Source organism: Calypte anna, chromosome 7 (genome assembly GCF_003957555.1).
Source record: "Calypte anna isolate BGI_N300 chromosome 7, bCalAnn1_v1.p, whole genome shotgun sequence".
Taxonomy (NCBI): domain Eukaryota; kingdom Metazoa; phylum Chordata; class Aves; order Apodiformes; family Trochilidae; genus Calypte; species Calypte anna.
This window is the reverse complement of record NC_044253.1, coordinates 16334666-16361239: the sequence shown is the minus strand read 5'-3', so window position 1 is coordinate 16361239 and position 26574 is coordinate 16334666. Positions and strand designations below refer to the sequence as shown.

The following is a 26574-nucleotide window of genomic DNA, read 5'->3' as shown; positions in this document are numbered from 1 at the left end:
GTCTACCCCTCCTGCCTCACTCCAGCACCACACCAGGACCCAGACCTGGATCGCAGCTCAGAGCAACCCTTCTGGGGTGCAGAGCTGCAGGGCTGTGGCTGCCCTCTGCAACCCCCGGGGAGGCAGTGACCAGAGAGGGACCTGTGTTCAGCAGCAAATCACACATCCACAGCCCTGGGGCACAGAACAAGTCCCAGGCAGCAGCACCCAGAGCAGAGACCACTCCAAATTCAACACACCTCCAGCACAGAGCAGCAGCTCTCCCCCATGCAGCAATCCCCCCTCTACAAGGGCTCCGTGGGGCAGCAGGGATGAGGTTGGCTGCTTTTCCTCTGGCTCAGCTTTGGGGGCCCATCACTTCTGCAGGGTGGGATGGGCTCAGATCTGTGTGGTGTCCTGGCCTGCTGGTGTCGGCTGCAGCCCTCCAGCTGGTGGAGGATGTCATCTATGCTGGGTCGCTCCTGGGGGTTCAGTGTCATCATGGAGGAGAGCAGCTCTGCAGGGCAGCCGAGTACCTGGAGGAAAGATGGTGAGGGGCATCTGCCCAGTGTCCCTGTGTGCAGTGCAGGCAGCTGCCTGGGAGCCGGGTTTCCCTCCTCAGCCCCTCACCTGGCTGTGGGAGGCACCACAATGGGGTTCTGCACTGCCAGAGCCACGCTGTCACCCTTCTGGAAGATGGCATCGTAGGGACCTTCCCCAAACATCATGCAGTAGAGCACACAGCCTAAGGACTAGAGTGTGATGGGGTCAGGGCAGCCCCATGGTGAGGGACAAGGGCAGGGGGGGTAGGTCCTTACCCAGATGTCTGTGCGCTCGTCTATGACACACTGGCTCGGCACCGTGAAGAGCTCTGGGGCACGGTAGGAGATTGTGCAGCGCTGGGCAGCCCAGTCCTGCAGAGAGGAGGGTGAGGGTGGAGATAAAGGGCTTGAGGTAGGGATGGGATAGTGAGGTGATGTCTCAGGGCACCCACCTGCACGGCCATGGCCTTCCGAGAGCTGTTAACTTCTATGTGAGCTTTGTTCATGGAGCCAAGTCCATCAGCATGGGCCGGTCATCCTCATCCAGCAGTACATTGGTGGGCTTGAGATCCCTGTGGGGATGGGAATGACTAAACATCTGCTGGGCCCCTTGCCTGCCCCTGCAGCCAGGCCTGCTGGACACCCACCTGTGTGCGTAGCCCTTGCTGTGTATAGCCTGCAACCCACGGCAGATGCCATGGAGGATGAGAAGGATCCGCTGCTCTGACATGAAGGTCCCTTTCTCTCGCAGTGCTTGCACCTCACTCCAGAGGGTCCCCCCCTAGCAAATGCAAGCAGCTGGTCACCGCTGCCTCTCCTGTCAGCAAGGGGGTGGGGGCATCCAGGGGAGTTCCCTCTCACCTTCACATAGGGCAGGAGAAGCCAGGCTTCATGTTTGGTGCCCTTCTCCACCATGCAGTGGGCCACCAGGCGTAGGATGTTTGGGTGGTCAAAGAGACCGTGCATCTCCACCTCATGCAGGGCAGCCTGGCGGTCCTCCTTGTCATGGCACAGGATGCGTTTCAGGGCATAGAAGCGCCCATCCCTCAGCCCCTCCACCAGGTCCACGTAGCTGAAGCCCCTGCAAGGATCCAAGTGCGGCATGGGCTGGGTGTCCAAATCAGGACCCTGTGGCCAGCCTCAGCTGTAAGCAGGTGTCTGCACCAGCCTCCATGGTAACCTCCCAGCCATACATGTTCCTCCCACCTTGAGGGTACCTGCCAGGCACCCAAAGCATCTCCTCTCTGCATGGATAACCCCACCGGCCCAATCATCCTTATTCCTGTGGATTCAAGCACCCACTCCTGTGTTTGCCTGACCTCTGCCAGCAAGCATGCTCATCTCCTCCCTATATGCTCAAGCATCTCTCCACTACACCCAAGCATGCCACTAGCACCCATCCATGGCTAAGCATCACCCCCATGCACAAATATCCTACTCATGCTCGAACATCCCCTATACCAGAGCATCACCCCAAGTCCGAGCATCATCCCGAGTATTATCCTGTGCCCAAAAAGCAAAACCCCTACGCACAAACACTTCCATCCATGTCCCCAAAGCCCGAGCATCTCCAGCGGACACGACCACACCCCTATGCCCAAGCACCCCATATACCCGAGCACCCACCAGGCCCAAGCATCCCCGCCCCATGCCCAAGCACCCCCCGTGCCGAGCACCCCCTACACCGAAGCAGCAGCCCGTGCCCGCGGAACCCCCTCCCGAGCCCCCTGCCCCCCGCTGTGCGCACCCCTCTGCCAGGCGGTGCAGCAGGAGGTACCGCACGCCCCCCAGGCTGACGGTGCCGCGGGAGCAGAGGCACAGCGCCTGCCCCATCGCCCGCCTACGTCATAGCCCGCCGCCGCGCGTCACCCATTGCGTCACCCGATGCGTCACCCCCTGGGCGGGGCGCTGCAGCCTTCCCGGTGCCGCCCCGGGGGTTTGGCTCCTCTGGAGCGAGTGGATGGGAGGAGCGGAGTGAGGAAGTGGCGATCCTGCCCCGCATTGTGTCCGGGGCGGAGTGCGGTGGCATCCCCCCGTCCCCTGCTGCGAGCAGTGGCGGTGGTAGCGGTAGTGGCATCCCGCAGCCCCGCCGCTCCCCGGTGACCCGAGCCCCGAGCCTGGGCAGGGGACAGAGCTGGCGAGGCCACCCCAGCAGGGCTCGTCCCTGAGGGCATCACCCCCTCTGTCACCAGCTCTAGCACTCGTTCCGGGTACGTTGTCCATTCTTTCAGACAGCAGCACCAGAGCACCAGCCCCCCCCTCCCGGAGTAATAACCGGGGTGTCCCATCACCACCCCTCTGATGAAACAAGTGGGCTCGGATTCTTCGAAGACGTTTTGTCTGGTGGTGATACTTCTATGAGGTTTCTCTCCACGTGTGAAACCAACCGGGGTGCCCGGGGGCACTGGGGATGTGTCCACTGGCTGGAGTTGGCTCAGGGGGTGGGGCGCTGCTTGCAGCCCGTGCTGGGTGGGCCATGAGGCGGGAAGTGGGGGCTGACACAGGCACGGGTGGGGCAGAGCAGCCCGTCCCCTTATCCCATGGTCCCCCACAGCTGTGCTGCTCAGCTGCCCGCACGTAGGACCTCGGCCTGTGCTGGCCGAGAAGGATCATGTGATGGTGGTGGTGGTGGTGTCCACGTTCCAGTTCGTTCCCTACCGCGGACCTGCGGAGCGCCCGGCGAGGATGGGGCTGCCAGCTCTGGCCCTGCTGCTGGTAGCGGGGGTCCTGCTCACGCAGGTTAGCAAACACGGGTGGAAAGGTTGAGACAAGCGCGCGGCGCTTCCGGTGGGACGGCTCCGGGGTCTGCCGTGTCTTCCTCTTTTCCTCCCCTGTGTCCCTGCTCTTCTTGCCATGGCTCCCTTCTGCAGCAGCCCGTGGCCCGCCCCAGTGTCCCACTTACGCTCCCAGATCCCTGCCTGCCCTCCCAGCACTCCTCCCCTGCAGCTCCCGTCCCCCAGAATGATGCCGCCAGCTCAGCCGCAGGGTTTTTAATTAGCGGCAGGGAGGGGACCCATCAGGCACTGCAAATGGCTGCCCTGCTTATCCTTCCTCCTCTCCTGGGAAAATGTGATACCCGTCTCGTCCCTGCACCGAGAAAGGGTCCCCTCCAGGGACTGTGGGAGGGGGCAGATGGGCTTGGGGACAGTCTGCAGCCCCCCAGTGTTGTCCCACTCCTGCAGGCCTCCCCGCCAGCACGCTCCTTCCAGCTGGATTATGAGAAGGATTGCTTCCGCAAGGATGGTGCCCCTTTCCGCTACATCTCGGGCAGCATCCACTATGCCCGCGTCCCACGCCCCGCCTGGAGGGACCGGCTCCTGAAGATGTACATGAGTGGGCTCAGTGCTGTGCAGGTGTAAGCGATGCAGGGGCAGCCCTGGGTGCACAGGCCATGCCACCACAGCCCCTCAGGGTCTCTGGGGTACCTGGAATAGGGACAAAGGCAGGGGTGTTGTGTGATCACAGGGAGGGGGGACCAGCTCTTGCACTGGGCTGACTGTAACCCCCAGGACACCCCTGCCAGGCACAAATATAAGCTTGGGCTGGTCCCAGTCCAATCCCAGTTGCCATCTTCATCCCAGGCTGGAGGCTAGTTCCCAAGAGCAGGGGGACCAGCCTGTGGGATGGTTTCCTATCATGCCAGAGTGCCTTTAGCCCGTAAGATGCTGATCTCCCCTCTCACCCCAGCTACATCCCCTGGAACTACCATGAGCCACTGCCAGGTGTTTATGATTTTGCTGGGGACCGGGATGTGGAAGCCTTCTTGGACCTGACAGCTGAGCTGGGGCTTCTGGTGATCCTGCGGCCGGGACCCTACATCTGTGCAGAGTGGGAGATGGTGAGCCCCAGCACCCAGACCTGGGACAGAGGTCATGGTGGCCTGAGAAGGATACAGCAGGGTTGGACCTTCTGGCTGGCATGATGATCCTGGTGCCATGCTAGCCATGCCCGGGCTGCTGCTCCATGGGGTAGAAGCTGAGAATTAGCATTGCCCTGGCCTAGCTTTGGCCATGTGCCAGCCTAGGCTGCTGACCAGTTTCTCTGCCTTTCTTTTGGCTGTGGGTGTTTCTCCAGGGTGGCCTGCCTGCCTGGCTGCTGTGGAAACCAGACATCATCCTGCGCTCCTCTGACCCCGGTGAGCCTCGGCACAGGCACTGGCTACAATGTCCTTACAGCCTGGTGCCAGTCCTAGCACACTGATCTCTTTCCACACACCTGCCAACCCTGCTGCTTGAGCTATCCCATCCCCTTCTTAATCTTTTGGGAGTACCATAGCTGGTCCTGCACCTCTGCTTCCCCATGATGCTTGCCTCTGCCCGTCTGGTCCATGCTCCTCCTGGCAGGGCTGGCTGCAGGTGGGATAGGGTGAGCACTGCAGCCAGGTGAGTTCCTCTCTCTATCCCCAGCATACCTGGCAGCTGTGGACTCCTGGCTCCATGTCCTGTTACCCAAGATCAAGCCACGCCTATACCAGTATGGGGGGAACATCATCAGTGTGCAGGTAGGGTGCTGTGGGATCTGGCCCCCTGCCCTGCTCTGGATCACTTTTGTATGTGCCCCAAAAAGCCACCTGTACCCCCACACCATGCCTCCATCCATCACAGCTCTTAGATAAATCCCTCCTCACCACTGGACCTGGGCTTAAATTCAAGGGCTGGGACTCTGGGGTACCTGTTATGGTTTGAGGGACAAGGGCAGAGCTGAGGGTCATAATGGGGCTGCAAGGTCAGTCCTGAGCTGCACCTGGGGGCTGTCATGACAGCTCATGATGTCAGGAGAGAAGAGGGAAACTGTGCTTGTCCCAGTGCTTGGCAGGATCGGGCTGCAGACCTGCTGTGTGCATGCTGAGTGCCGGCCTCTGTCCTGCTCTCAGGTGGAGAACGAATACGGGAGCTACTACGCCTGTGACTATGAGTACCTGCAGCACCTTCTGGGCTCCTTCAGGGCACTGCTGGGGAGTGAGGTGCTGCTCTTCACCACTGACAGCACACAGGCAGAGGAGCTGCGCTGTGGCACGCTGCAGGGGCTCTATGCCACCATCGACTTTGGGCCAGGTACCCCTATGGGGGAGGAGGAGAGGGATGGGTGGGTGATCACAGCTCCATCTTTCTTCAACTTCCCTCCCTCCACCTCTGCAGGCTCCAATATCACTGAGTCGTTTGGTGCTCAGCGCCAGGTCGAGCCAAAGGGTCCCCTGGTGAGCTTGGTGTGGGCACTGGGGGGATAAATAACCCACGGTGGCTTTGGGGAGGCAGAGAGACCTGGGGGGCAGGAGGCAAGGTAAAAAAGGGTGCCAGTGCCAGGCTGCAGGTGAGCAGGCATGATGAGGCTGGCAGAAGGGTGCCAGGAGCCCCAGCACTGGGCAGGTGACAGTCCCTTTCTCCCCTAGGTGAATTCTGAGTACTACACAGGCTGGCTGGACTACTGGGGGGAGGTACATGCCAGCACCAGCTCAGCACAGGTGGCCCAAGGGCTGGAGGACATGCTGCAGATGGGAGCCAACGTCAACATGCAAGTAGTCAGCTGGCATGGGGCACAGCCTGGGGGAAGTGATGCCTTCTCCTCTTCCAGCATTGGAGTGGGCATTGCTGCTCACCCTCATCCTATGGGGTGTGAGCAAGGGGAGGCAGGCAGGGCTGGAACCATGGGTGTAGCAGAGAGGGGACAGCAGGGTGAGTGCCTGCCAGGTCTGTAGGGTTGCTGACAGGGTTTTCTGGTGTGTCCCATAGGTATATGTTTCATGGAGGAACAAACTTTGCCTACTGGAGTGGTGAGTAGGGCCCTGCCCTGGGGAAGGGGGACACACTGCAGGCTGGGCACTTTCCATGGCCATCTCTGAGGAGCCTGCTTCAGACTTGGGTTCTGTCCCACGGAGAGGCTGACACATAGCCAAGGGACTCTGAGCACAAGATTGTTTCTCACCGGGGACTCCTTTTATCCCTGTTCTGGGTCATGAGCTCCACCACTGGCAGCCCGCCTGGGGCTGGATTCCATACCCTGGGCTCTGCCAGAGCCCCTTCCACCAGCTCCTATCACCTTGTCTGCCAGGTGCTGACTTCAAGGACCAGTACAAACCAGTGACCACCAGCTATGACTATGATGCCCCTCTCTCGGAGGCAGGAGACCCCACTGAGAAGCTGTTTGCCATCCGCACAGTCATCAGCAAGGTGCTGAGCCTGGCAGCAGCAGGGGGACAGTACTGGGTGCTGCTGCCAGCACCAGAGGGGGAAGCAGAAGGACCTGACGGACCAGGGGACAATCTCCCTGCTTGCCCCAGAGGGTAGCTGACTGTTTGCTGTTCAGTTCCAGCCCCTGCCAGTTGGTCCGATGCCACCTGCCACCCCTAAGTACTCCTATGGCCGGGTGGCCCTGAAGAAGGTGAGTGCCTGCCCGAAGGGCTGTGCTGCCCCTGCCTGGCACTGCCCCACACCCACCCTTCTCTTTGCAGTATGCTGACCTCCTGAGTGTCTTGGATGTGCTGTGCCCCTCTGGGGCGATCCAGAGCCAGTTCCCACTCACCTTTGAGGCCATAAAGCAGGTGAGGGACTGGGCACAGTGGGAGGCACTACCTCTAGGCTTGACTGCCCTTCTCTGGCCCCAGGGTGGAGGAAGGGAGCTTGTCTACAGCCCTGTTTCCCATTCTGTTCAACTCCACTGTGTCCTGCAGGCCCATGGCTTTGTGTTGTACCGCACACAGCTGCCATGGGACGTCCCGGACCCTACCACACTGGGGTCTCCTCCTCACAGCATTTGCGACCGTGGCTATGTGATGCTGCAGCAGGTCAGGCTGAGGGAGCATGCCTGTCCCTGTCCTGGTGCTTGTGAGGGCAGTGGGACCTGCTAGCAGTGAGGCCATGCCATGGCAGGGCCTTGGGGACAGACAGGGTCACATTGATCCCTTGTGGGGTAGCCTTCTGGTTTGAATTTGCCCCTTTTGGAGGCAGAAGGCAGCACTGGGCTGGCTCGGGGGTGGGGGGCAGGCAGTGGGATGCTGGCAGGCTGCTAGCAGCATTTGGGGAGCTGGGACTGGGGCACTGGGTGGCAGTGCTCACCCTGTGGCTGCAGGAGTACCAAGGGACGCTGGAGCGGGACGGACTGACAACACTGCGTGTGACAGGCAGGGCAGGGGACACCCTGGATGTACTCCTGGAAAACATGGGCAGGATCAGCTTCGGGGCCAACATCAGTGACTTCAAGGTGAGGGAAGGGGGCTCTGGGGGTCTGGAGGGAATGGCCTGGACACCTGAATGGCCGAAGGCCACCTCTCCTGACAGTAGGGACAGACCACAGCCACTGCATGGCCACCCCTAGACCTACTCCATGCTTAATCTCACCATCCCCTGGCAGACCTGCCAGGCCAAGTAAAGCTGTGAGATCTGCACTACTCTTTCCCAGTTATGCTGCCAGGGTAGTGCAGCCTTACAGAGGATCCCATCTTCATTGCTGCAAGGGGGCATCCTTCTGACCAAGGCACACCCTGCTGCCTCATTTTCTCTTCTGCTTCATCTCAGGGCATGCTGGGGAACATCTCCTTGGGCTCCAGCCTTCTCAGCAACTGGTTGATCTACCCCCTGGCCATAGACACTGCCATAAAGCAGGGTTGGCCCCACGCTGCCCAGCCCCAATCAAGCAATGGGGGCACAGCAGGGCCAGCCTTCTACACTGGGACCTTTGAGACCCCTGGCATTGCCTGGGACACCTTTGTGAAGTTCCCAGGTTGGAGCAAGGTAATGCAGTGTGTAGCTGTAGAGGGGGTGAGGATGGACATGGGGTCCATCCTGACAGCTCAGACCTGTCTCCATCTTCTAGGGCCAGCTGTGGATAAATGGCTTCAACCTGGGCCGGTACTGGCCCAGCCGTGGGCCCCAGCAGACACTCTTTGTGCCCAGCTCAGTGCTTCATGTTGACCGCCCCAACAACATCACAGTGCTGGAGCTGGAGGGGGCATCCCCTGCCCCCTTCCTGCTTTTCCTAGACAAACCTCTTTTCAACAGGACTCTCAACCACAGCACCATGGCCACAAAATAAACACAAGGCTGCCGAGCACCAGCATCACCTCTCACTGCAGCTGTGGAGGGCAGAGGGCTGGTGAAGCACAGGGGCCACTGGAGGGGCTGCAGGGGGCTGGGGAAGGTGCATATCTTCCAGGATGGACATCCAGAGCTTCTGACCTCTTCTGAGGCCAGGCAGGGTCTGTGCTACGGAGGAAGGGGCTCAGAATTGAGCTTCATTTCTATGCTAATCCCATATAGTTCCAGTGCTCATGCTGATACCCCAGTGCCTAGGGGTTCAAGGCACCTCTTTATTGACATGCAGGCAGAGGAGGTAGTTGCTAACATGATATGGCTGAGACACTAACAGCAACCAGGAGAGAATAGGGCAAAGCACAGCCCAGACAGTGCCCATGGGCACAGCTACAGGTAGTTCAGGGCTGCAGGTATGTTGGGATCTGTCCCACTGCCATGGGCCTTTGAGGTAGCCATGAGAAAAGCCTACAGCAAGACCCCCCACAGCTGGAGTTGGGGCATGGAGCAGGCACAGTCCCTCACACTGGTACACAGGGACCTCGTGGTTGTAATGTCTCCAGAGTTACGACTCAGAGAGACATTCTCACCCTGAGCCTTGACAGAGCTGCCCCCAAGATGAACATGGCCAGCTTAGTCCCTCTGACCACACTGCTCCACAAGCTCTCCCTTGCTGTGCAGTGTGTCTCCACCACATCGGTCCTTGGCAGGTGGCAGCTGTCTCCAGCCTTAGGTGTGGCTGGCCCGGGCCCGGCGGTGGGTTTGTAGGCAGGCCGTGGAGCAGAAGGAGAAGTCGAGGTAATGGAAAGGGACCCGGCCCTGCAGGGACTCTCCACAATTCCAGCAGCGGCTGCAGGAAAGAGCAGAGATGGCCCTGAGCAAAGAGCGTTAGAAGGGGATTCTCTGCCTGGGCTGTGATATCAGACAGCAGCAGTGTAATGGAGCTGGGGACCCTCTGGTCCTACAGAGCTCATCCAGCAGCCTGGTCAGGCCATGCACCCAGGAGGCAATGCTGTCTGGGGCAAGGAACCTCAAGGCAGGCTGAGCATGGGGGAATGTGGCCCCACAAGGGCTGGCTGCCCACAGCCTATGGGGAGGCAACAGGGAAGGGACACAGGATACAGGGTCAGGGGCACAGAAGTGGCTGGAGGATTGGCTTGCCATAGATCTGGCTGCAAGTAGACCAAGTTGTCCTTTCCAAAATATTTCAGGGGCTAGGGGAAGGGAGCGAGAAAGCTTTGAGACAAATACTGCTGGGAATCGGGTGGCCAGGAATAGCTTTAGATTGGAAACAAGAACTGGAGCAAGAAGGGCAGGGAACAGCTGTGCTCACGTGGAGAGTGTGGAGGGAGCCATGCTGCTGGGTTTGGTACCTGATGTTGGCAAGAGCTGTGCCAGCATCTTGCAGCTGTGCAGCCAGCCTCCGCTCAGCAGCCAGGGCCCTCTGGGGAGCAGACAGACAGCTCAGTCTCCCCAGCCCCTGGGACCTGATGTGCCCAGAGCCCATGTTGGGAGCTGGGCTGTATCTTCTTCCCCAGGCAGGGCCTCACCTTCTCACTGTCAGACAGGGCTGCAAACCGCTGCTTCTCTCCCTGCTCCTGCTCCCAGCGCTGGCACTCCTCCCGCTGCTTCCTCTGGGCCTTCTGTGCCCGCTTCTTCTCCAGCTTCTTGGCCTCCATCTCCTGGGTCAGGGGTCCTGGCACCTGGGGGCAGAGGGCAGTCAACATCTCCCACTGAGCCAGGGGCTGCAGTACGAGTGGGCGAGCCTTCACTCTGGGATCTCTCCACCCCAAGAGGGTGAGGGCAGAGGGCAGGCACCCACCTTGGCACGGTTGTAGTCATACTTGTCTGGATGGTCCACCATGAACTTGCGGAAGGCGTTTCGGGTCAGTTTGTCAACAGAGACGCAGTAAGGGGTCCTCTCTTGCCCATCTCTGCAAGACAAGGAAGATCAACTCACCCAGCCATCTTACTGCCCATGTCCCACTGGGCTGTGAGCTCAGCAGCTCCCCAGAGATGTGCAATGCGTACTACAAGCCAGGTTATTGCAGCCAAAGAGGGGAAAGTTGCTGATCCCTACACCAGAATCCCCCATGTCCTCCTCTTCTTGTATCCTCCCTGCAGGCAGGGAGAATGGTGGATCGGGTCCTAGGCCTCCCATAACAAATCCAGACATCCCAATCAATAGACATCAACCCTGGTTGTCCCAGGACAAGGCTGGCATCTGTACCCCATGGTTGAGAGAGGAGTGAGCTGCTGGGCTCCCAGAAGGGGCTGTGCTGCTGAACCACTGGGTGCCCTGAAGCCATACCTGAGGGCAGGGTCTGCCCCTGCCTCCAGCAGCAGGCACACAGCCTCAGCCTTCCCTGCCCGTGCTGCCACATGGAGCAGGGTGCAGCCACGCTCATTGACAGGCTGGTTGAGCAAGGAATGAGGCATATCCAGGGGCTGTGCACCATCCCCTTCTTTGCTGTCCCTTGGCAGGGCCCCGTTCTCTGGCACACCCAAGAGGTGCTGCAGTGTCCCCATATCCCCTGTTTTGCAGGCGGTGAACAGAGCATCACGGAGCTGGGTCTGAGGGTCTCCTGTAAGGGAAGAACAGGAGGGGAGTCTGATTGCTCCCTGGACAAAGTGGCACTCTGGTCTGACACAGCATAGTTAAAGCAACTTTCTGCTGGCTGGATCTAAGCACTGCAGAATCTCCAGCACTTTCAGAGTCCATGACAATATTCCATGGCATTGCTGGGCACTGTTGGTAGCAGCTGAGCCCATATCCTGAGATGACATCTGTGCCAGCCCGCACAACACAGCCAACTTCTCCAGGTGCTGCCTGTTCTCCCCGCACACCCAGTTCAGAGCTGCCCTACAGCCATCCCACACCTAGCTGCTCTGGCATCTGAATGACAAATTATGCTTCACTCCACTGCAAAGCCACCAGCAAATGGACAGGCATCCACCTGGCCCGGCTCCCAACCCTACTTACCTCCATTGTCCCAGGGGAGGGGCTCAGCCCCTTGCTGCAGCTCCATCACCAGCTCCAGGCCAGGCTGCCTACCCTGGGTACCATGGCATTCCACCTCTTTGGCACAGGGTCCTGCACAGGGAACACACTGTGAGGATGGGCCTGTCTGCACCCCAGCTTTGCCTGTCTCTCCCCCAAACCTTTCTACACTGCCCCCTGCCAGTCCTTCCCCCTTACCTTTCCTCACTTTCTTATCTTTCTTCTTCCTCCTTTTGCGGTTTCTCCTGGGCATCACTTCAAACTCTCGGAGGTCCAAGGTCCCCAGTGTCACTTCCACAGTCTCCAGTTCCCCTGCAGGGTTTTCCTCCTCCTGTTCCTCCTCCTCTTCCTCCTCTGGAGCTGGGGAGTGTGATAAGACAGGGGCTGAGGCCCCACAAACAGCATTAATCACTCAGGGCTCTCTCCCAAGCACACCTTGCCCTTCTCCTGCTCAGCATGAGGCCACATTCTGCATATCCTGTCAGAGGGCTGCCAGTCTCAGCCATAACAGCAGTCCCAGCTGCTGACTCAGGGTTATGTTTCCCTCCATGGCTCAACTCACCACTTGTGTCCTCCTGCAGACGATCCATCTCTGCTTTCTGCTGCCTCTTCTGCCAGCCCTTCTGGGGAGAACCAGTGATGTCTTCCAGTGGCGTGTCCTTCCCTGGGCAGCAAAAATGTTCCTGTCATTGCCTGGGGACAGGGAGAACCCCATGTCTCCAGGGATTGAGGGGTGGAAAATTAACACTTCTACCCCATAGGACAACACCCCCTAAATGCACAAGGGACCACGCCACCTGCTCTGATACACAGATAATGGGTCTGGTCCAACTCACCATACACCTGGAGACTGGCCAGAACAGTGTGGACTCGCAGCACCTCTCGCAGAGTGGCCCTACGGGTGCTGATGGGGATATGGCAGACACGAGGGTCGCCCCGGTTAAGAGGTGGGTTCCTGCCACCAAAGAGCAGTGCACGGCTGTGACGAGGGGCCCGGAGGAAGATGCGCTGAGCTTCATTCAGATGCTGTGCCCAGGCTGCCAGCAGGTCCTGAATGTCCTGGGGAGGAAGGGGAGGCACTATGGGGTCCTGGGCACACTGCGTGGACCCAGGTAGCTCTGAAGCAGAGACATACCCAGGACAGAGCAGCCTCAATTGGGCCCTGACCCACTTCCAGAGGTAACACCCCTGCCATGGCCAGCAGCAGCGGTGTGGTACCACCTCAGGGAGTCATCCACCACCATGTCTCCCAGCCAAGAGCCCAGTGCTGTGGTGCATCCTCACCTTGAGCAGTACAGCCTCGTTGTGACGCCGCAGGGAGGCTCCAGCTGACCTGGGTGCAGACCCTGGGGTCTGGGCATCCCGAAGGCTCTGGGCTGTGCCCCGCCGAGCTCGCACTGTATAGCGGTGGAAGGTCTTGTGCTCCTGCACTTGGGGGCTGTGAAGAGGGGCAGGCATGAGCAACAGGGCACCATGCATAAGAAGAAGGATGAGCTAATGGCCCAGAGGCCCTAAAGGCCAGTACTTCTTTTGCAGCACAACCAGGCTTAGCCAACTCTCAAGCTAGGAGCTGCCCAGGGTGTGATAGGCACCGCAAGGGAGAAGGAGGGAGGGGACAGCCATCAAATGCCCAGCCCCACTTGACTATGTTCAGAGGGCCAAACCGAGGTCTGTCCCCATCCATGTACTTACCCCCGGAACACAGCTCCTGCAAAGTGCCCACCGCCCATCATCAGCACAACCCAGCATGTGCTCGCACTGAGGCTCTGCAGTGACGCTGTCACCTCTGCTGACTCTTCAATGCCACCCTGATCCACAGGCACCCATGTTAGCATCCATAAGATCACTGTTACCTCTTGCTGCCCCCCAGGACAGGGACTAGCCCTTCTGCTGGCATCAGAAGCACATTTCTGGGAGCACCTCGGAGCCACAAACCAGTCCACTAACAAGCCTGGGGCTCTGAGCTGGCACCAGAAGCCACTCTTACCACCATGGGAGACCATCAGATGTCTGCACCCCAGTGCCACCCTCTCCCAACAAGCTGGGCTGTGACTTACCTTCCTGGTGGCCAGCACGCAGCGGTAGGCACAGATGAGCTGTCCCTTCGCATTGCGGAGCAGCACCTTGTGGGAGCGGGAGGTCAGGGGGGTCCCGGGGCTGTCATTGGTAGAGGGCAGCACCTCCGACTCACTGCTTGCATCAGACCTCTCTGAATCAGACCCTGAGATGCTGGAAACATCACCTGCAAGAAAAAGAAAATAAAGCACTAGTGTGAGGCAAAGATTATCCAACAGCCTCCCCCAGACTTTGCAGGTGACTCCAAGGGCTAGCCCACAACCCCAGAAATGTCCTGTCCTACAGATTACAAGGGGGCTGCAGAGATAGGGATCTGGGGCTCTGGACCCACAGGTATACCTAGACAGGAGCTAAGGTAGAACACCCCCTCTCCCCATAACAAGTCACCAGGGCTTAGGAGCAGTGTTGGACCCCCAAAACACCCCACAAGGCCAGAATAAAAGGACCCTGAACTAGCAGAGGTAGCCAGGGGCTTCATCTCTTCCCAGAACAGCCCCAGAAAGACTGCTGGCAGCCTCTGGGCTTTGCTGAGAGCAGCCCCATTCCTCACCCCTATGGGTTTTCTCCTCAAACACTTCTGCTGGCAGTGTCCTGCGCCCCAGGAGTCGCTGCTTCAGGTTGAAGCGGTGCCAGTCGAGACGGTAGTGCTCGGTCTGTGGAGGGAAAAGGCATGAACCAGCAGGGCCTTGGTGGTCCTTGGAAACCAGCCCCACAAGAAGGCCTGGGGTGACAGACTTGAGGGCTAAATTGAAACTGGGACCATACAGTGACCCTGACTGGAAGATTATGGTACATTAACTGTGTCCATATCTAGGGTTCCAAATGTAAAGAGGACACAGAGCTGTTGGAATGAGTCAGGAGGGGGGCCACAGAGATGATCAGAGGGCTGGAGCACCTCTCCTTGGAAGACAGGCTGAAAGAATTGGCCTTGTTCAGCCTGGAGAAGAGATTACTCCAGAGAGACCTTATAGTGATCTTCCAGTACCCGAAGGGGCTACATATAAGCAGGGGAGGGACATTTTACAAAGGCGTGTAGGGGTAGGACGAGGGGCAATGGGTTTATATTGAAGAAGAGTAGATTTAAATCAGATATTGGGAAGAAATTCTTTCCTGTGAGGGTGGTGAGATACTGGTCAGAGCTGTGGTTGCCGCCTTCCTGAAGTGTTCAAGGCCAGGTTGGATGGGGCTGTAAGCAACCTGGTCTAGTGGGAGGTGTCCCTGCTCATGGGAGAGGGGTTGGAATTAGATGATTTCTATGGTCCCTTCCAACCAAAACCAGTCTGTGATATTCTATGATTAAGGAGTTAGCCATGTAACAGTTATCTTGAACAGGTTCAGGCCTGTGCCATGTGTACTGTTTCCTTCCAGTAAATGATATTTTAAGCAATAATGTATACCATCTGAGTGCCAGACCCCAACAGGTCATGGTCAGCAGAGCTTCAGGAAGCAGCCAGCAGTGGGCTGCACCATGCTGGGGCTGAGACTCTGTAGCAGGACCCCACAAGCCATGCCAGCCCTTCCACCTCATGCTGTCCATTTGGCTTTACCCACCTGCTCCTCCCTGCTGCTGAACACCTGCCTGCAGGTCGAGCAGCACATCCGCTCCAGAACCTCAGGGACCCCAATAAGCTTCTCCTCACTGCTGGCAACTGTGGGTTTCTCTGGAAGAAGAATGGATGGACTGTGCACAGGGAGCTCCCCAGGCTGCACCACAAGGAGTGGGGTCTCCTGGCTGTCTTCACACCCACTCACAGAAAATCATAGAATTGTTTTGTTTGGAAAAAAACTCTGAGATCACCAAGTTCAACTGTTAACCCAGCACTCAGCATTGCCAAGTCCACCACTAACCACATCCCTCAACACCTACACATCTTTCAGACACCCCCAGGGATGGTGAAACCACCACTTCCCTAGGCAGCCCCTTCCAGTGCCTGACAAGCACTGAGCTGAAGAGTTTTTCTCGCAATATCTAATCTAAACCTCCCTTGGTACAACTTCTTCTTGTTCTATAACTTGTTATTTACAAGAAGAAACTGACCTCCACCTAACTACAGCCTCCCTTCAGGTATGTGTAGAGAGCAATAAAGTCTCTTCTCAGCCTCCTTTTCTCAAATAGCCCCAGCTCCTTCAGCTGCTCCTTGTTCTCCAGACCCTTCACCAGCTTTGTTGACCTTCCCTGGACACGCTCCAGCCCCTCCCTGCCCTTCATGTGGTGAGGGGCCCAGAACTGATCCCAGGATTTGAGGTGTGGCCTCAACAGTGCTGACTGGAGGGGAACCATCTCCTGGTCCCGCTGGCTGCACTATTGCTGAAACAAGACTCAGAGCCCTGCGGCTTCAGAAGGAGCTTCAGGGACACTGGGGTGACAGTCGGGAAGCCCATTTACCCACACGCCAGGCAGCTCCCACGGCCAAATTCCAGGCCAGCCGCCCAAGCTGCGCTGAGGACCGAGTTACCTCTCGCTGACGGAGGGGTTGGGGGACAGGAGCTTGGCCAAACAAACCCCACGCACCGTGCTTCATCGGCGCTGGCTCGGCGCTCCACGCATCCGCAGCCACGCTGGTGACGAGGGTCAGCCCGCGCAGGAGGACGGGGTCCTGAGCGGCCTCGAAAACCGACCTGCGCTCCGGGGCCGGCATGGCTCCTGCTGCCGGCGGAACGGACAGCGCCTCAGCGACCTGGACGGCCTGAGGGCGACAGGAACCACCTACGGGTCACCCGACGGGCCCCCGCACAGCCAGGGTCTCGCCCGCTCTCTCCCGGTTCCGGCCCGGTCCGGAAGCGCCCCTCAGCTGCCCACACGCCACATCCTCCTGAGCTACAGGCCGCCGCTAGGCTCATCCCGCCCCGCCCCGCCGCCCCCCCATTCGCCGTCCTCCCGCCACGCCCCCCACTGCCATTGGTCGCCGCTGCCGCCACTCGCGGGGCGGGGGCCGGGCGGGCCGGGCCCGGGGCCTGGGCCGGGGCCGGGGGCCGGTGACCGGTGACGGCGGCGGCGGCGGCGGCGCTGTGCCCCGCCATGGCCCACTTCGAGACGCAGTACCAGCGCCTGGAGAGCTCCTCCACGGAGTCCCCCCCCGGCGGCGGCGACCTGCTTGTCCACGTTCCCGAAGGCGCCAAGTGTGAGCACCGGCACTGGGGGCTGAGGCCTGGCCGCCGGCGGCCTGAGCCTAAGCGGAGCGGCATGGGGAAGCGTGAGGCGGCGGAGGCCTCGGGGATCGGCGGTGTCCAGGCTTCGGGGGGCAGGTCCAGGGGTGCCCGGGTGGCTGGGGCTGGGAGGGAGCAGCCAGACGGCGACGGGAGCCGGAACGGGGACTGTGGAGTCGGTCTGGGGCTTCGGGGGTCCGGGACAGGGAGTGGGGGCTGAGGGGGTGCTGTACCCCGCAGGCAGGAAAGCAGGGTGTGCCGGGGGGGCCCTCACCCTGCTCATCTCTTCCTCCAGCTCCCTGGCATCACATTGAGAACCTGGACCTCTTCTTCTCTCGCATATCCTTTTGCAGGGCAGGATGGGGTGGGATTCACTCCACCGTCCCCAGGGCTCCCATAAACATAGAATCATAGGATCGTTTGGGTTCGAAAAGGTTTTTAAGGTCCTGGAGCAGTTCCATAAGTTAGCTTACAGTTGGGCTGTCCCTCGCCCTTGTGGGGGTCTCACTGTCCGGGCTTGTAACTCTTGTAACCCCGTGGGACTGTCCAGTCCCATTTAAGCCTTTGATTACATGTGGTCTGGGTGTTGTTACACTCCCCTGTTCTTTGATGGGGTCATCACCGTCAACTGGGTTGGCTGCGTGCCTGGGACCATCAAGACTTGCAAGGAAGGGAGTAATCAGCCTGGTGCTGAGAAATCTTAGAGCCAGAAAGCAGGGGAAGAAGAAAGCTCTTTGGTTGGTGAGCCAGTCCTGTGAACCAGTTCACAGGACCACCATTATCAAATGAGGGGAAGAGAACTAACAGGTGACCCTTTTTGTCCCAGAGGATGACTGCTTGTCTTATAAAATTATATTAGTTATCCTAATCTCTAAGCTCTATCCTAAGAGCAGGGGATACTGGTGATAGGTGCTGGGGTTCTGGAATGCATTTTTACTTGTCTTTGCATTGTCCTGCCCTGCTTTCCCCTGCGCAGCCTGAGGGCAGTTGAGTTTCTGCTCAGTGCTGGGAACAGCCCCTGCTCTGGGTGCTAGGTGGGGCAAGAAGGGAGCCTGGATGGATCCAAGTCCTCTTAACCCAACTCTGCTTTAGTGGGACAGAGTGTTCCCCTGAAGCAGATAACCAGCTTGCTGATGAGTGGGAGTAGGAGGTGGAGGCACTAGTGGTGGAGGCAGATTTGACTTGGGAGCTGCAGATGCCAGCGGAACAGAAGCAATGAGTCTCCAGACTTATCCTTGACTGTAGCTTTCACGTCTATAACCTGCATCAGAAGAATGGCTTCACCTGCATGCTCATTGGAGAGATCTTTGAGCTCATGTAAGTGCAGCTTCCCCCTCTGCTGGGGCTGAGGCAGCTTTTGGGGAACAACTACAGAAATTTGCTGAGCTCTTGCAACTGGATGGGCAGGAGGGTTCCCTGTGCAGTTGTGCTGTCTCCCCTTCCTTAGAGTTTTCCATGCCTGCATTCTGCTTCAAGGAGCTGGAGACCTTGAGCTTTCCTGCCACTGTGACTGTGGGGATGCATCTCCATGACCCTGTGACCCTGTCTGCTTCATGTCTGGGGGGCAGAAAGGCGATGTCCTCACACCTGCTCCCTTTTTTCCACAGGCAGTTCATCTTTGTGGTGGCATTCACCACCTTTCTTATCAGCTGTGTTGACTATGACATCCTTTTTGCCAATAAAGCGGTAAATCACAGCCAGCATCCCACTGAGCCCATTAAGGTGACTCTGCCAGATGCCTTCCTGCCGCCTAATGTCTGCAGTTCGAGGTAGGGGTAGTGGAGGGCATGTTAGCCACTTCTCTTGCTTTCTCAGGTACTCAGGGTGCCTGCCTGGGCCTGTCTCCCACTACTTGCCTCTTCTTGCTTGCAGAATCCAGGCAAACAGTTTCCTCATCTGCATCCTAGTGATAGCTGGGGTTTTCTGGATTCACCGACTTGTTAAATTTATCTACAACATTTGCTGCTACTGGGAGATACACTCTTTCTACATCAATGCCCTCAAAATCCCCATGGTAAGTAGCTGGGCCAAGGGCTGCATAAGGGCTTAAGGGATGCAGGAGGCATTTGGGTGGTGAGAAGCAACTCGCCTTCACTTGCAGCTTCTCCAGCTTCTCTAACAGACTTGTAACAGGCATTCTTCCTGTGCTTCATGACTGCACAGGTCTCCTCTCATCCTCTTCTCCAGCAGACAATATATTTTGTGTTAACCTCTCTCTGCCCAGCCTGCCCCTCTGCCTGCTGGCACACACCTTTGCCATCTGCCACCCAATATGTTTAGTCTTCTGTGATGGCCTTTTCTGTGATGCCTTTCAACAGAAATATCCTTGTATGAAGGGCACTGGGTTGTGGCTAATGTTATTTCTGTTTACTGGGGTGGGGAAAATGAAGTGTGGAGCTACCTAGAAGGTGAAGACACACTGGAGATTGGTGTGTCAAAGATGGGATTTTAGGCTTGCACGTATATCCTAGTCCAGAGTCCTTGCTTTGATGGAGACCATCAAAAAGTGCATGCACATTCTTTGAAGAGAGACCATGTCTTGAGAAAGGTGGGGTGAGCCCAGAGGCTTGGCTTGTCCCCAGCTTTTCCACAGGCTCTGTGTGGGACACTGCTTAAGTCCCTTCCCTTCTTGACTCCAAATGGCAGCTCTGAGAGGGCCCGTAGAAGCCTGGAGCTGTGTATGTGCATCTGAAGTGGCTGGCATGTGAGTGGCTGGGAGACCATCAGCTGTGCTGATCTTGGAGTGAAGGGCATCGGGGCAAGATTTGGGGTTTGCTTCCTGCAGGCTGAAGTGGTGCAAGGAGGTGCCCTGTGTCCTGGTGCTGATATGCCCCATCAGCACCCTGAGGCATGCACTGGGCCTGCTGTTTGGGTGGGTTCAACCCATCCCTGGACACATTCTGTCCCTAATCTTGCTGCTTGCCCTCTTCCAGTCCACCTTGCCCTACTACACCTGGCAGGAGGTGCAAGCCCGCATTGTACAGATCCAGAAGGAACACCAGATCTGCATCCACAAGAAGGAGCTGACAGAGCTGGACATCTACCACCGCATCCTCCGCTTCAAGAATTACATGGTGGCCATGGTGAACAAGTCACTGCTGCCCATCCGCTTCCGCTTGCCCCTGCTGGGAGACACTGTCTTCTACACACGTGGGCTCAAGTACAACTTTGAGCTCATCTTCTTCTGGGGGCCCGGCTCCCTCTTTGAGAATGAATGGAGCCTAAAGGCTGAGTACAAGCGGGCTGGGAACCGCCTGGAGCTGGCTGAGAAGCTCAGCACTCGCATCCTCTGGATTGGCATTGCTAACTTCCTCCTCTGCCCCCTCATTCTCATCTGGCAGATCCTCTACGCCTTCTTCAGCTACACGGAGATCCTGAAGCGGGAGCCAGGCAGCTTGGGTGCCCGCTGCTGGTCTCTCTACGGCCGCTGTTACCTCCGTCACTTCAACGAGCTGGACCATGAGCTGCAGTCGCGGCTCAGCAAGGGCTACAAGCCAGCATCCAAGTACATGAACTGCTTTATCTCCCCGCTCCTCACCATTGTGGCCAAGAATGTGGCCTTCTTTGCTGGCTCCATCCTGGCTGTGCTCATTGCTCTCACCATCTATGATGAGGATGTGCTGGCGGTTGAGCATGTCCTGACTACAGTCACCCTGCTTGGAGTGGGCATCACGGTGTGCAGGTGAGGTGGGTCTGTGTTACCCCCGTGCTCCAGAGAGCACTGTGGGAAGCAGAGTGGCTGACAGCCACCCATGCAAACATATTCTTTGGTTGCAAGTGGACATGAATCTGCCTGAGAGAAGAGCATGGCTGGGGAGAGTCGGGCAGGCAGGAGAAGAGGGTAGGGGTGATCTTGGGTGCAGCAGTTGGGTCTGGGTTGGTAGGAGGGTTTGGCTTGTGCACAAAGGCTGCAGGCAAAGCTGTGGTATGGACCAGTCATCCTGTCTGGTGAGAATTCTGAGGTGAGACGCTATGATGTTTTCCTGTACTGTCCTACAGGTCTTTCATCCCTGACCAGCACCTGGTGTTTTGCCCAGAGCAGCTGCTGCGAGTCATCCTGGCTCACATCCACTACATGCCTGACCACTGGCAGGGCAACGCCCACCGCTATGAGACCAGGGATGAGTTTGCCCAGCTCTTCCAGTACAAAGCGGTGAGCTTGGCTTGCATGGGGCTGGGATGGGGACTTGACCCCATTCCTGCAGGAGAAAGAAGCTGATGTAGAGCCAAGCAGCTTCTAGGCTGAGAGAGGAACAAGGCAGTTTTCTCAGAGACACCCTGCCACAGAAGATGGAAGCCTGGAGCTGGGGGGCTGGCTTTGGGATCGCAGGTTTTTTGACATCCCCAAGCTTGTGCTGAGTCCATCATCTCTGTGCTCAGGTCTTCATCCTGGAGGAGCTCCTGAGTCCCATCATTACGCCCCTGATCCTCATCATCTGCCTGCGGCCCAAGTCCTTAGACATCGTTGACTTCTTCCGCAACTTCACTGTGGAGGTGGTGGGTGTGGGTGACACCTGCTCCTTTGCCCAAATGGACGTGCGCCAGCATGGCCATCCGGCGGTAGGTCTCTTGTGTGTCAGAAGAGCAACCTGGGCTCCCCATCAGCATGTCTGGTCCTTTACACGCATGAGAGGCTGTAACTCCCCACTCCTGGCACCTCAGTCCAGCCCAGCCACCTGCCTCTGCTGGATATCTGTGACTCCCAATACAGGTCACCAGCCCCGGAAGGCTTCTGTGGCCCAGTTGTGATTAACTTGATATTTTGTGAAACAGGCTTTGAGATTTCTGTATTTTATGCCCTTGCCTATCTTCACGGCCAGGAGTCCTGTGTCCTCAGGGGAGAAAAATGGGGATACTTGAACATTTAGAAAGCCTGACCTCTGAGAACTGACGTAAAGAAGCTGGTCTGCTTGTGCCCATCAGAGAGGCAGTCTCAGAGAGATGGGAAGCATTTCCTGTTATGTAAAATCCAGGAAAGCAGATCCTTCTATTTCCTGTGCCTGGGAGTTTAGGCTACTTGTCAGGAAAGACTTATTAGTGACAGGACCATGAACTATGGAGGGGCTGGACTCACTGTGGCAGGAAGCTTTTAAGAAGTGTTAATTTGTTGACTGTAGTCACTCCTGTGGGCTGGATTGTGCAAGCCAAGGCTTTCAGCTCTCTAATTTGTGACAAGTCCCTGTCTCTCCAGTTCCCTCACAACAATGCATGTTCTGGCTCAGAGATGGAGGACACTGTGCTTGTCACTTCTTTCCCAGGCTGCGAGGGCTGAAGTAGTATTAGTGGGGCTTTTGTCATAGCACCTGCTGTGTTTGGAGCTGCGACCCAGCATATCTGAGCTGTTGGATTCTCTGCCCAGGCAGATTGCAGGTTTCCCAGGCCTGGCAGGGATGTAAAGCAGATCCTGTCCCTCATTTCCTGTCTGTGCTCCACAGTGGATGTCCGCAGGAAAGACGGAGGCCTCCATTTACCAGCAGGCTGAGGACGGCAAGACGGAGCTGTCCCTCATGCACTTTGCCATCACCAACCCCAAGTGGCAGCCGCCCCGCGAGAGCACGGCCTTCATTGGCTTCCTGAAGGAGCGGGTGCACCGGGACAGCAGTGTGGCGCTGGCTCAGCAGGCTGTGCTCCCTGAAAACGCTCTCTTCAGCTCCATCCAGTCCCTGCAGTCGGAGTCGGAGGTGCCCAGGCTGGGGCAGGGGGTGCTGGGGTGTTCTTGCTTGCTGAGTGTTTGCAAACAATCGGACCCTCTGGGCAATTTTGCTCTTGCCTGGTCTGTATCTGGGGATACAAATGGGAGAGATCAGCACTACTTGGGACTGTTGCTGCATTTCCAGAGAAGATAGCAGGCTGTCCTGGGGCACTGTGAGGTGGGAGCGGGGCTGAGCGGGCTGAAGTGCCTCAGTTCTGCATCACTGAGTGGGGATCAGCCTCAGCCCTCCACGTCTGCACAGGACAGTGATTCTCTCCTTCTCAACTCTGCAGCCTCACAGCCTGATTGCCAATGTCATAGTGGGTTCCTCGGCACTGGGCTTCCACATGGGCCGGGATGGACAGGCCTCCCGACATCTCTCCGAAGTGGCCTCAGCCCTGCGTTCCTTCTCCCCACTCCAGTCTGCCCAGCAGCCTAGCAGTGGCTTCCAGACATCGGGAAGGGATGGAGAGGGAGCGCAGCCTCGGGGTGCCAGTGCCATGACAGCCTCGGGGTAAGCTGCAGGCTGGAGAGGGGCGGCCCAGCACCTTTCAGATTCCTTAAACCCTTGTCCAATCGACATCCTGCTGTCCTAGGTGCACAGTGAGGCCCAGGGGCTTAGGCTGGCCCCAAAGGACAGTTTTGAGGTTCTGGTGTTGTCCCGTTGTCTCACTGTGATGAGAAATCCCTAGTAGGGAAGAGGCAGTGCCATGGCAGGGCTGATCATCACCTCGGGCATCTGAGGAGATGCTATGAAGTGTCCGATCCTGCCCAGGCCAGGGGTGGCATTAGAGCAGGGAGAGGCTGGGCAGTGGGGGGGGCACCTGGGCAGCAAACACAGCTTATGTGTCCCATGGCAGTGCTGATGCGAGGACTGTGAGCTCTGGAAGCAGTGCCTGGGAGGGTCAGATGCAGAGCATGATCCTGTCGGAGTATGCCTCCACCGAGATGAGCCTCCACGCACTCTACATGCATGAGGTGAGCAGCCCAGAGCTGGACCAGCCAAGGGGCATCGGGCCAGGGCAGGCAGGAGTGGTGTACCCTGTCCAAACTGACTGTGGTACCAATGTGAGAGCTGAGAGCAGTGTGTTTGTGCTGTGCTGGGGAGTGGGTGTGCTTGGGTGTCTGGGCTCTCCCACACAGCTGACTCACTCCTGTTTTGGCCTGCAGTTGCACAAGCAGCACGCCCAGCTGGAGCCCGAGCGGCACACTTGGCACCGTCGAGAGAGTGACGAGAGCGGGGAGAGCACCCACGAGGAGCTGGACACGCAGCGGGGTGCCTCTGTCCCCATCCCTCGCTCTGCCAGCTACCCCTTCTCCTCGCCACGGCAGCCTGCCGAGGAGACGGCCACGCTGCAGACCGGCTTCCAGCGGCGATATGGTGGCATCACAGGTACGGGAGCCAGGGCAGAGGGCTGAGCCCTGTATCCAATGCCCTGTATGGACTGGTACGAGCAGCCTGCCTTGCCCCAGAAGACTGTCACTGCTCCAGTTAGCTGATCTTCCTCCTTGCCTCTCCTGCAGACCCAGGCACAGTACACAGAGCCCCATCACACTTCTCCCGCCTCCCTCTAGGAGGCTGGGCTGAGGACGGGCAGTCAGCAAGACACCCAGAGCCTGTGCCAGAGGAGAGCTCAGAGGATGAGCTTCCACCACAGATCCACAAGGTATGGGTGAAAGCTGTGTCTGAGAGAGGAAATGTGTACTTAGGTCCTGATAGGTGCCACATCCCCTCTCTGTCTTGCAGGTATAGCCTTGTAGACTGGGGCTCTCGTGGGGGTTGCAGACTGGGAGCCGCCTGGGCAGCAGGATGTGGCATCAGCCTGATTCTTCTCCCGTCCCGAGTGGACAGGATAGTCCCGGGCTCCATTTTGTTGCCATCAGTTACCGAAGAGACAAAACTGCCAGGCCGGCGGCTTTGCGGTGGCACTTTGTGTCCAGCCGTGTGTCAAGTCAATGCCACTCTGACTCTTGTGGGGTGAATGCGTGTGTGAGTACATACATGTGTCTGTGTTCACATCTGTGTTGTCCGTGTCAGAGGAGTGCTGCAGAGCCTGCGAAAGCTGACATGACAGGACCAGCCGTGGGGAGCTGTGGACTGGCTTGGAGGTGGCAGCAGCAGCTGCTGTTTGAAAGAATGCGAGATGGCACCAGCTCCAAATGCCTGCATGGAGCTGGGACCTGCCTGCAAAACGAAGGCAGGAGCTGTTGAGGGGGTCAGCCTGTAGCACCATACCTGCCCTGCCTTCAGCCCTTGGGAGGGTGCCCAGGACCAGTGTTGCACCCTTCAGCTTGGAGCAGGACAGCAGTGGGGCAGCCTCCCACCCCTCTGCCCCAGCACACTGCAGAGAGATCGGCCCCAGCTGCTGCTGGTGTGGGATCTAGAGCTGGTGGGAACAGCTCTGTCTGGGCTCTTCAACTCTCACAACAGCTGGCCCATCCCCTGCACACAAGGAAGGATTGGGTTGGGTGGAAGTCCTGGGTCTCTGACATCCCTCCCAGCTGGCAGCCTCTGTGCTGTACCTTGGGGCTAGTGCAGCAGCGTCCTCTACCCTGTGTGACAGCTGTGGCTGCTAGCGGGCCCTCCTGCAGTGCCAAACAGACCCCAAGGTGGGGAAGCCCTGTGTGTCCTGGGAGTGTTTGCAGCCCCTTTGGAGACCACCCGGAACATCATGTGCTCTGTGTATTGGTTCCCTTCCCCCAGACATGATAAAGGCCTTGTCCCCATACCCAGGTTGTGGTGCATCAGATCTGTCCTCCTGATATGGCCGTTTCTGTGGTATTGGGCCTTTCCTTTTCACCAAGCAAAAGCTTCAGTGCATCTAACACCTGGCGGGTCCTATCTCCATCTTCTCTCCTGAAACTATACTTTCGCTTTTAACATGGCTTTGGCTGCTGTGGAGACCATATACCATACAGCTGGCTTGGTCCTGGGGGTAGTGGGGATGTCAAGGGGGAGGATGCTTTAAACCCAGAAGGGGGGAGGTAGATCCCAGCCCAACCCTGGGGTGGTGGGTTGGATCAGGATCCTGGTTGTGCAGCAACACCCTTCCCTCATCATTCTGGTTCCCTTCTCTTCCAGTGGCAGCTTGCAAGGGTCTGTACCCCAGCTGACCCTTGCCAGGCTTTGCTTTCTGCTCTCTTCCTCCCTTTGCCTCTGGCAGGGGCTGCTTGCTGTTGTCATGCCCTCCCCAAGCACTGCAAGCTCTCCTATGCCATCCCTGGAGTCCAGGGCCACCTACCTTCCCCTGCCAAGGTTATTGCCCTCTGCCCTCCCCCTCCCACGGTTATTGTCCTCTGCCCTTCGCTCCCGGGCTGTGCACATGCAGATGAGCTATCTGCTCCTGGTGCTGCTGGGGTGCCTTCGCCCAAGGGCCAGGGCGCAAGCAGGGGCAAGGTCCCAACAGGGGCAGGCGTTTTTGGGGGTGTTTGGTGCCCTGCTGGAATGGGGTGGGATAGAGAAGATATGTGACTGCGCTGGGGTCTGTAAGGGACTAAACTAGAGTGTGCTAGAGCAGAGTGTGAGGTGGGGTCAGGACTCCCCTAGGCAGGGGGTCATCGCGTTCAAGGACAGCAACCATGACCCTGCAGCACCTCTGGCTTGGGACTATCATGGCATCATGAAGGAAAACTGAATGCAAATTTCCAAGGAACCCAAGCTTTCCAGTGGCTTCCCCTGTCCCCTGAGCTGCTGCCCTGCATGGAAGTGGGCTTCCCTAGGGCTGGGGGATACTTAAGCTGAGGTGCGAAAGGCTGGCAGTGCCCAGGGGTAGAGGGAGCCTGGGCCTTTCCAGGAAAGACAGGCCTGGCAGGAGCAGGCTGGTGTTCTTGCTGCATGTTGTGCTTGTGTCCTCAGTGTCCCATGTGCATGGCAAGACACTCTTCCTCATCTTCTCCCCGGGGCGTGCGGGGGTTCCCAGGGAGCGCAGTCTGGCCCCCCCGTGCCCTCGCTGTACAGCTGGCTAATAAAGATGGGCTCTGTCATCCCTGCCTGCCTCCGTGTCTCCCTTCACCTGCGGCGGCCCGACCGGGCCTGGGGAACTGAGGAAGCCGGACATGCAGTTGCCTGCGGTGGCTGCCAGGTGGCTGCCGGCTGCTCCGGCCGGTCCGGGA

General features: G+C 58.2%; 4 protein-coding genes across 10 annotated transcripts; 2 read left to right on the top strand and 2 right to left on the bottom strand.

The window, feature by feature from the left end:
* Nucleotides 1–287: 287 nt before the first annotated feature.
* On the bottom strand, nt 288–2359 carry STK16 (serine/threonine kinase 16). The gene is given in 10 exon segments (XM_030454427.1): nt 288–422; nt 425–499; nt 502–515; nt 610–731; nt 798–893; nt 974–1035; nt 1038–1093; nt 1169–1302; nt 1383–1602; nt 2269–2359. Coding segments are annotated over 10 exon segments (909 nt in total). The 5' UTR covers nt 2355–2359; the 3' UTR covers nt 288–378.
* Nucleotides 2360–2483: 124 nt separating this feature from the next.
* Nucleotides 2484–8591, top strand: GLB1L (galactosidase beta 1 like). Of its 5 annotated transcripts, XM_008496968.2 has the most exons (17): nt 2484–2731; nt 3076–3260; nt 3704–3876; nt 4209–4359; nt 4596–4656; nt 4928–5022; nt 5395–5575; nt 5660–5718; nt 5911–6032; nt 6251–6291; nt 6570–6688; nt 6825–6899; nt 6970–7059; nt 7189–7302; nt 7587–7718; nt 8033–8248; nt 8331–8591. In XM_008496968.2, exons 2-17 carry the CDS (start codon nt 3138–3140, stop codon nt 8547–8549), a joined length of 1971 nt encoding a protein of 656 aa, XP_008495190.2. In that variant the 5' UTR covers nt 2484–2731; nt 3076–3137; the 3' UTR covers nt 8550–8591. The 5 variants fall into 5 exon arrangements, with proteins under 5 accessions (XP_008495190.2, XP_030310283.1, XP_030310284.1 ...); XM_030454423.1 differs by lacking the exon at nt 2484–2731 and having other exon boundaries at nt 3009–3260; nt 7219–7302; XM_030454424.1 differs by lacking the exons at nt 2484–2731; nt 7189–7302 and having other exon boundaries at nt 3009–3260.
* Nucleotides 8592–8794: 203 nt separating this feature from the next.
* ANKZF1 (ankyrin repeat and zinc finger peptidyl tRNA hydrolase 1) lies at nt 8795–16461 on the bottom strand. Of its 3 annotated transcripts, XM_030454559.1 has the most exons (15): nt 16135–16461; nt 15174–15283; nt 14173–14275; nt 13604–13788; nt 13239–13354; nt 12831–12984; nt 12383–12605; nt 12109–12210; nt 11745–11930; nt 11529–11639; nt 10857–11130; nt 10368–10479; nt 10096–10248; nt 9919–9989; nt 8795–9395 (listed from the first exon to the last, which is right to left on the bottom strand). In XM_030454559.1, exons 1-15 carry the CDS (start codon nt 16259–16261, stop codon nt 9275–9277), a joined length of 2148 nt encoding a protein of 715 aa, XP_030310419.1. In that variant the 5' UTR covers nt 16262–16461; the 3' UTR covers nt 8795–9274. The 3 variants fall into 3 exon arrangements, with proteins under 3 accessions (XP_030310419.1, XP_030310417.1, XP_030310418.1); XM_030454557.1 differs by lacking the exon at nt 9919–9989 and having other exon boundaries at nt 8805–9395; nt 16135–16399; XM_030454558.1 differs by lacking the exon at nt 9919–9989 and having other exon boundaries at nt 8805–9395; nt 11745–11906; nt 16135–16399.
* A 91-nt stretch (nt 16462–16552) lies between these two features.
* ATG9A (autophagy related 9A) lies at nt 16553–26449 on the top strand. The gene is made up of 14 exons (XM_030454246.1): nt 16553–16744; nt 17065–17108; nt 18022–18086; nt 18377–18538; nt 18642–18783; nt 19703–20451; nt 20769–20922; nt 21150–21329; nt 22205–22450; nt 22755–22975; nt 23322–23439; nt 23632–23854; nt 23986–24128; nt 24209–26449. The coding sequence occupies exons 1-14, from the start codon at nt 16642–16644 to the stop codon at nt 24212–24214; spliced, it is 2556 nt and encodes an 851-aa protein (XP_030310106.1). The 5' UTR covers nt 16553–16641; the 3' UTR covers nt 24215–26449.
* The last annotated feature ends 125 nt before the right edge of the window (nt 26450–26574 follow it).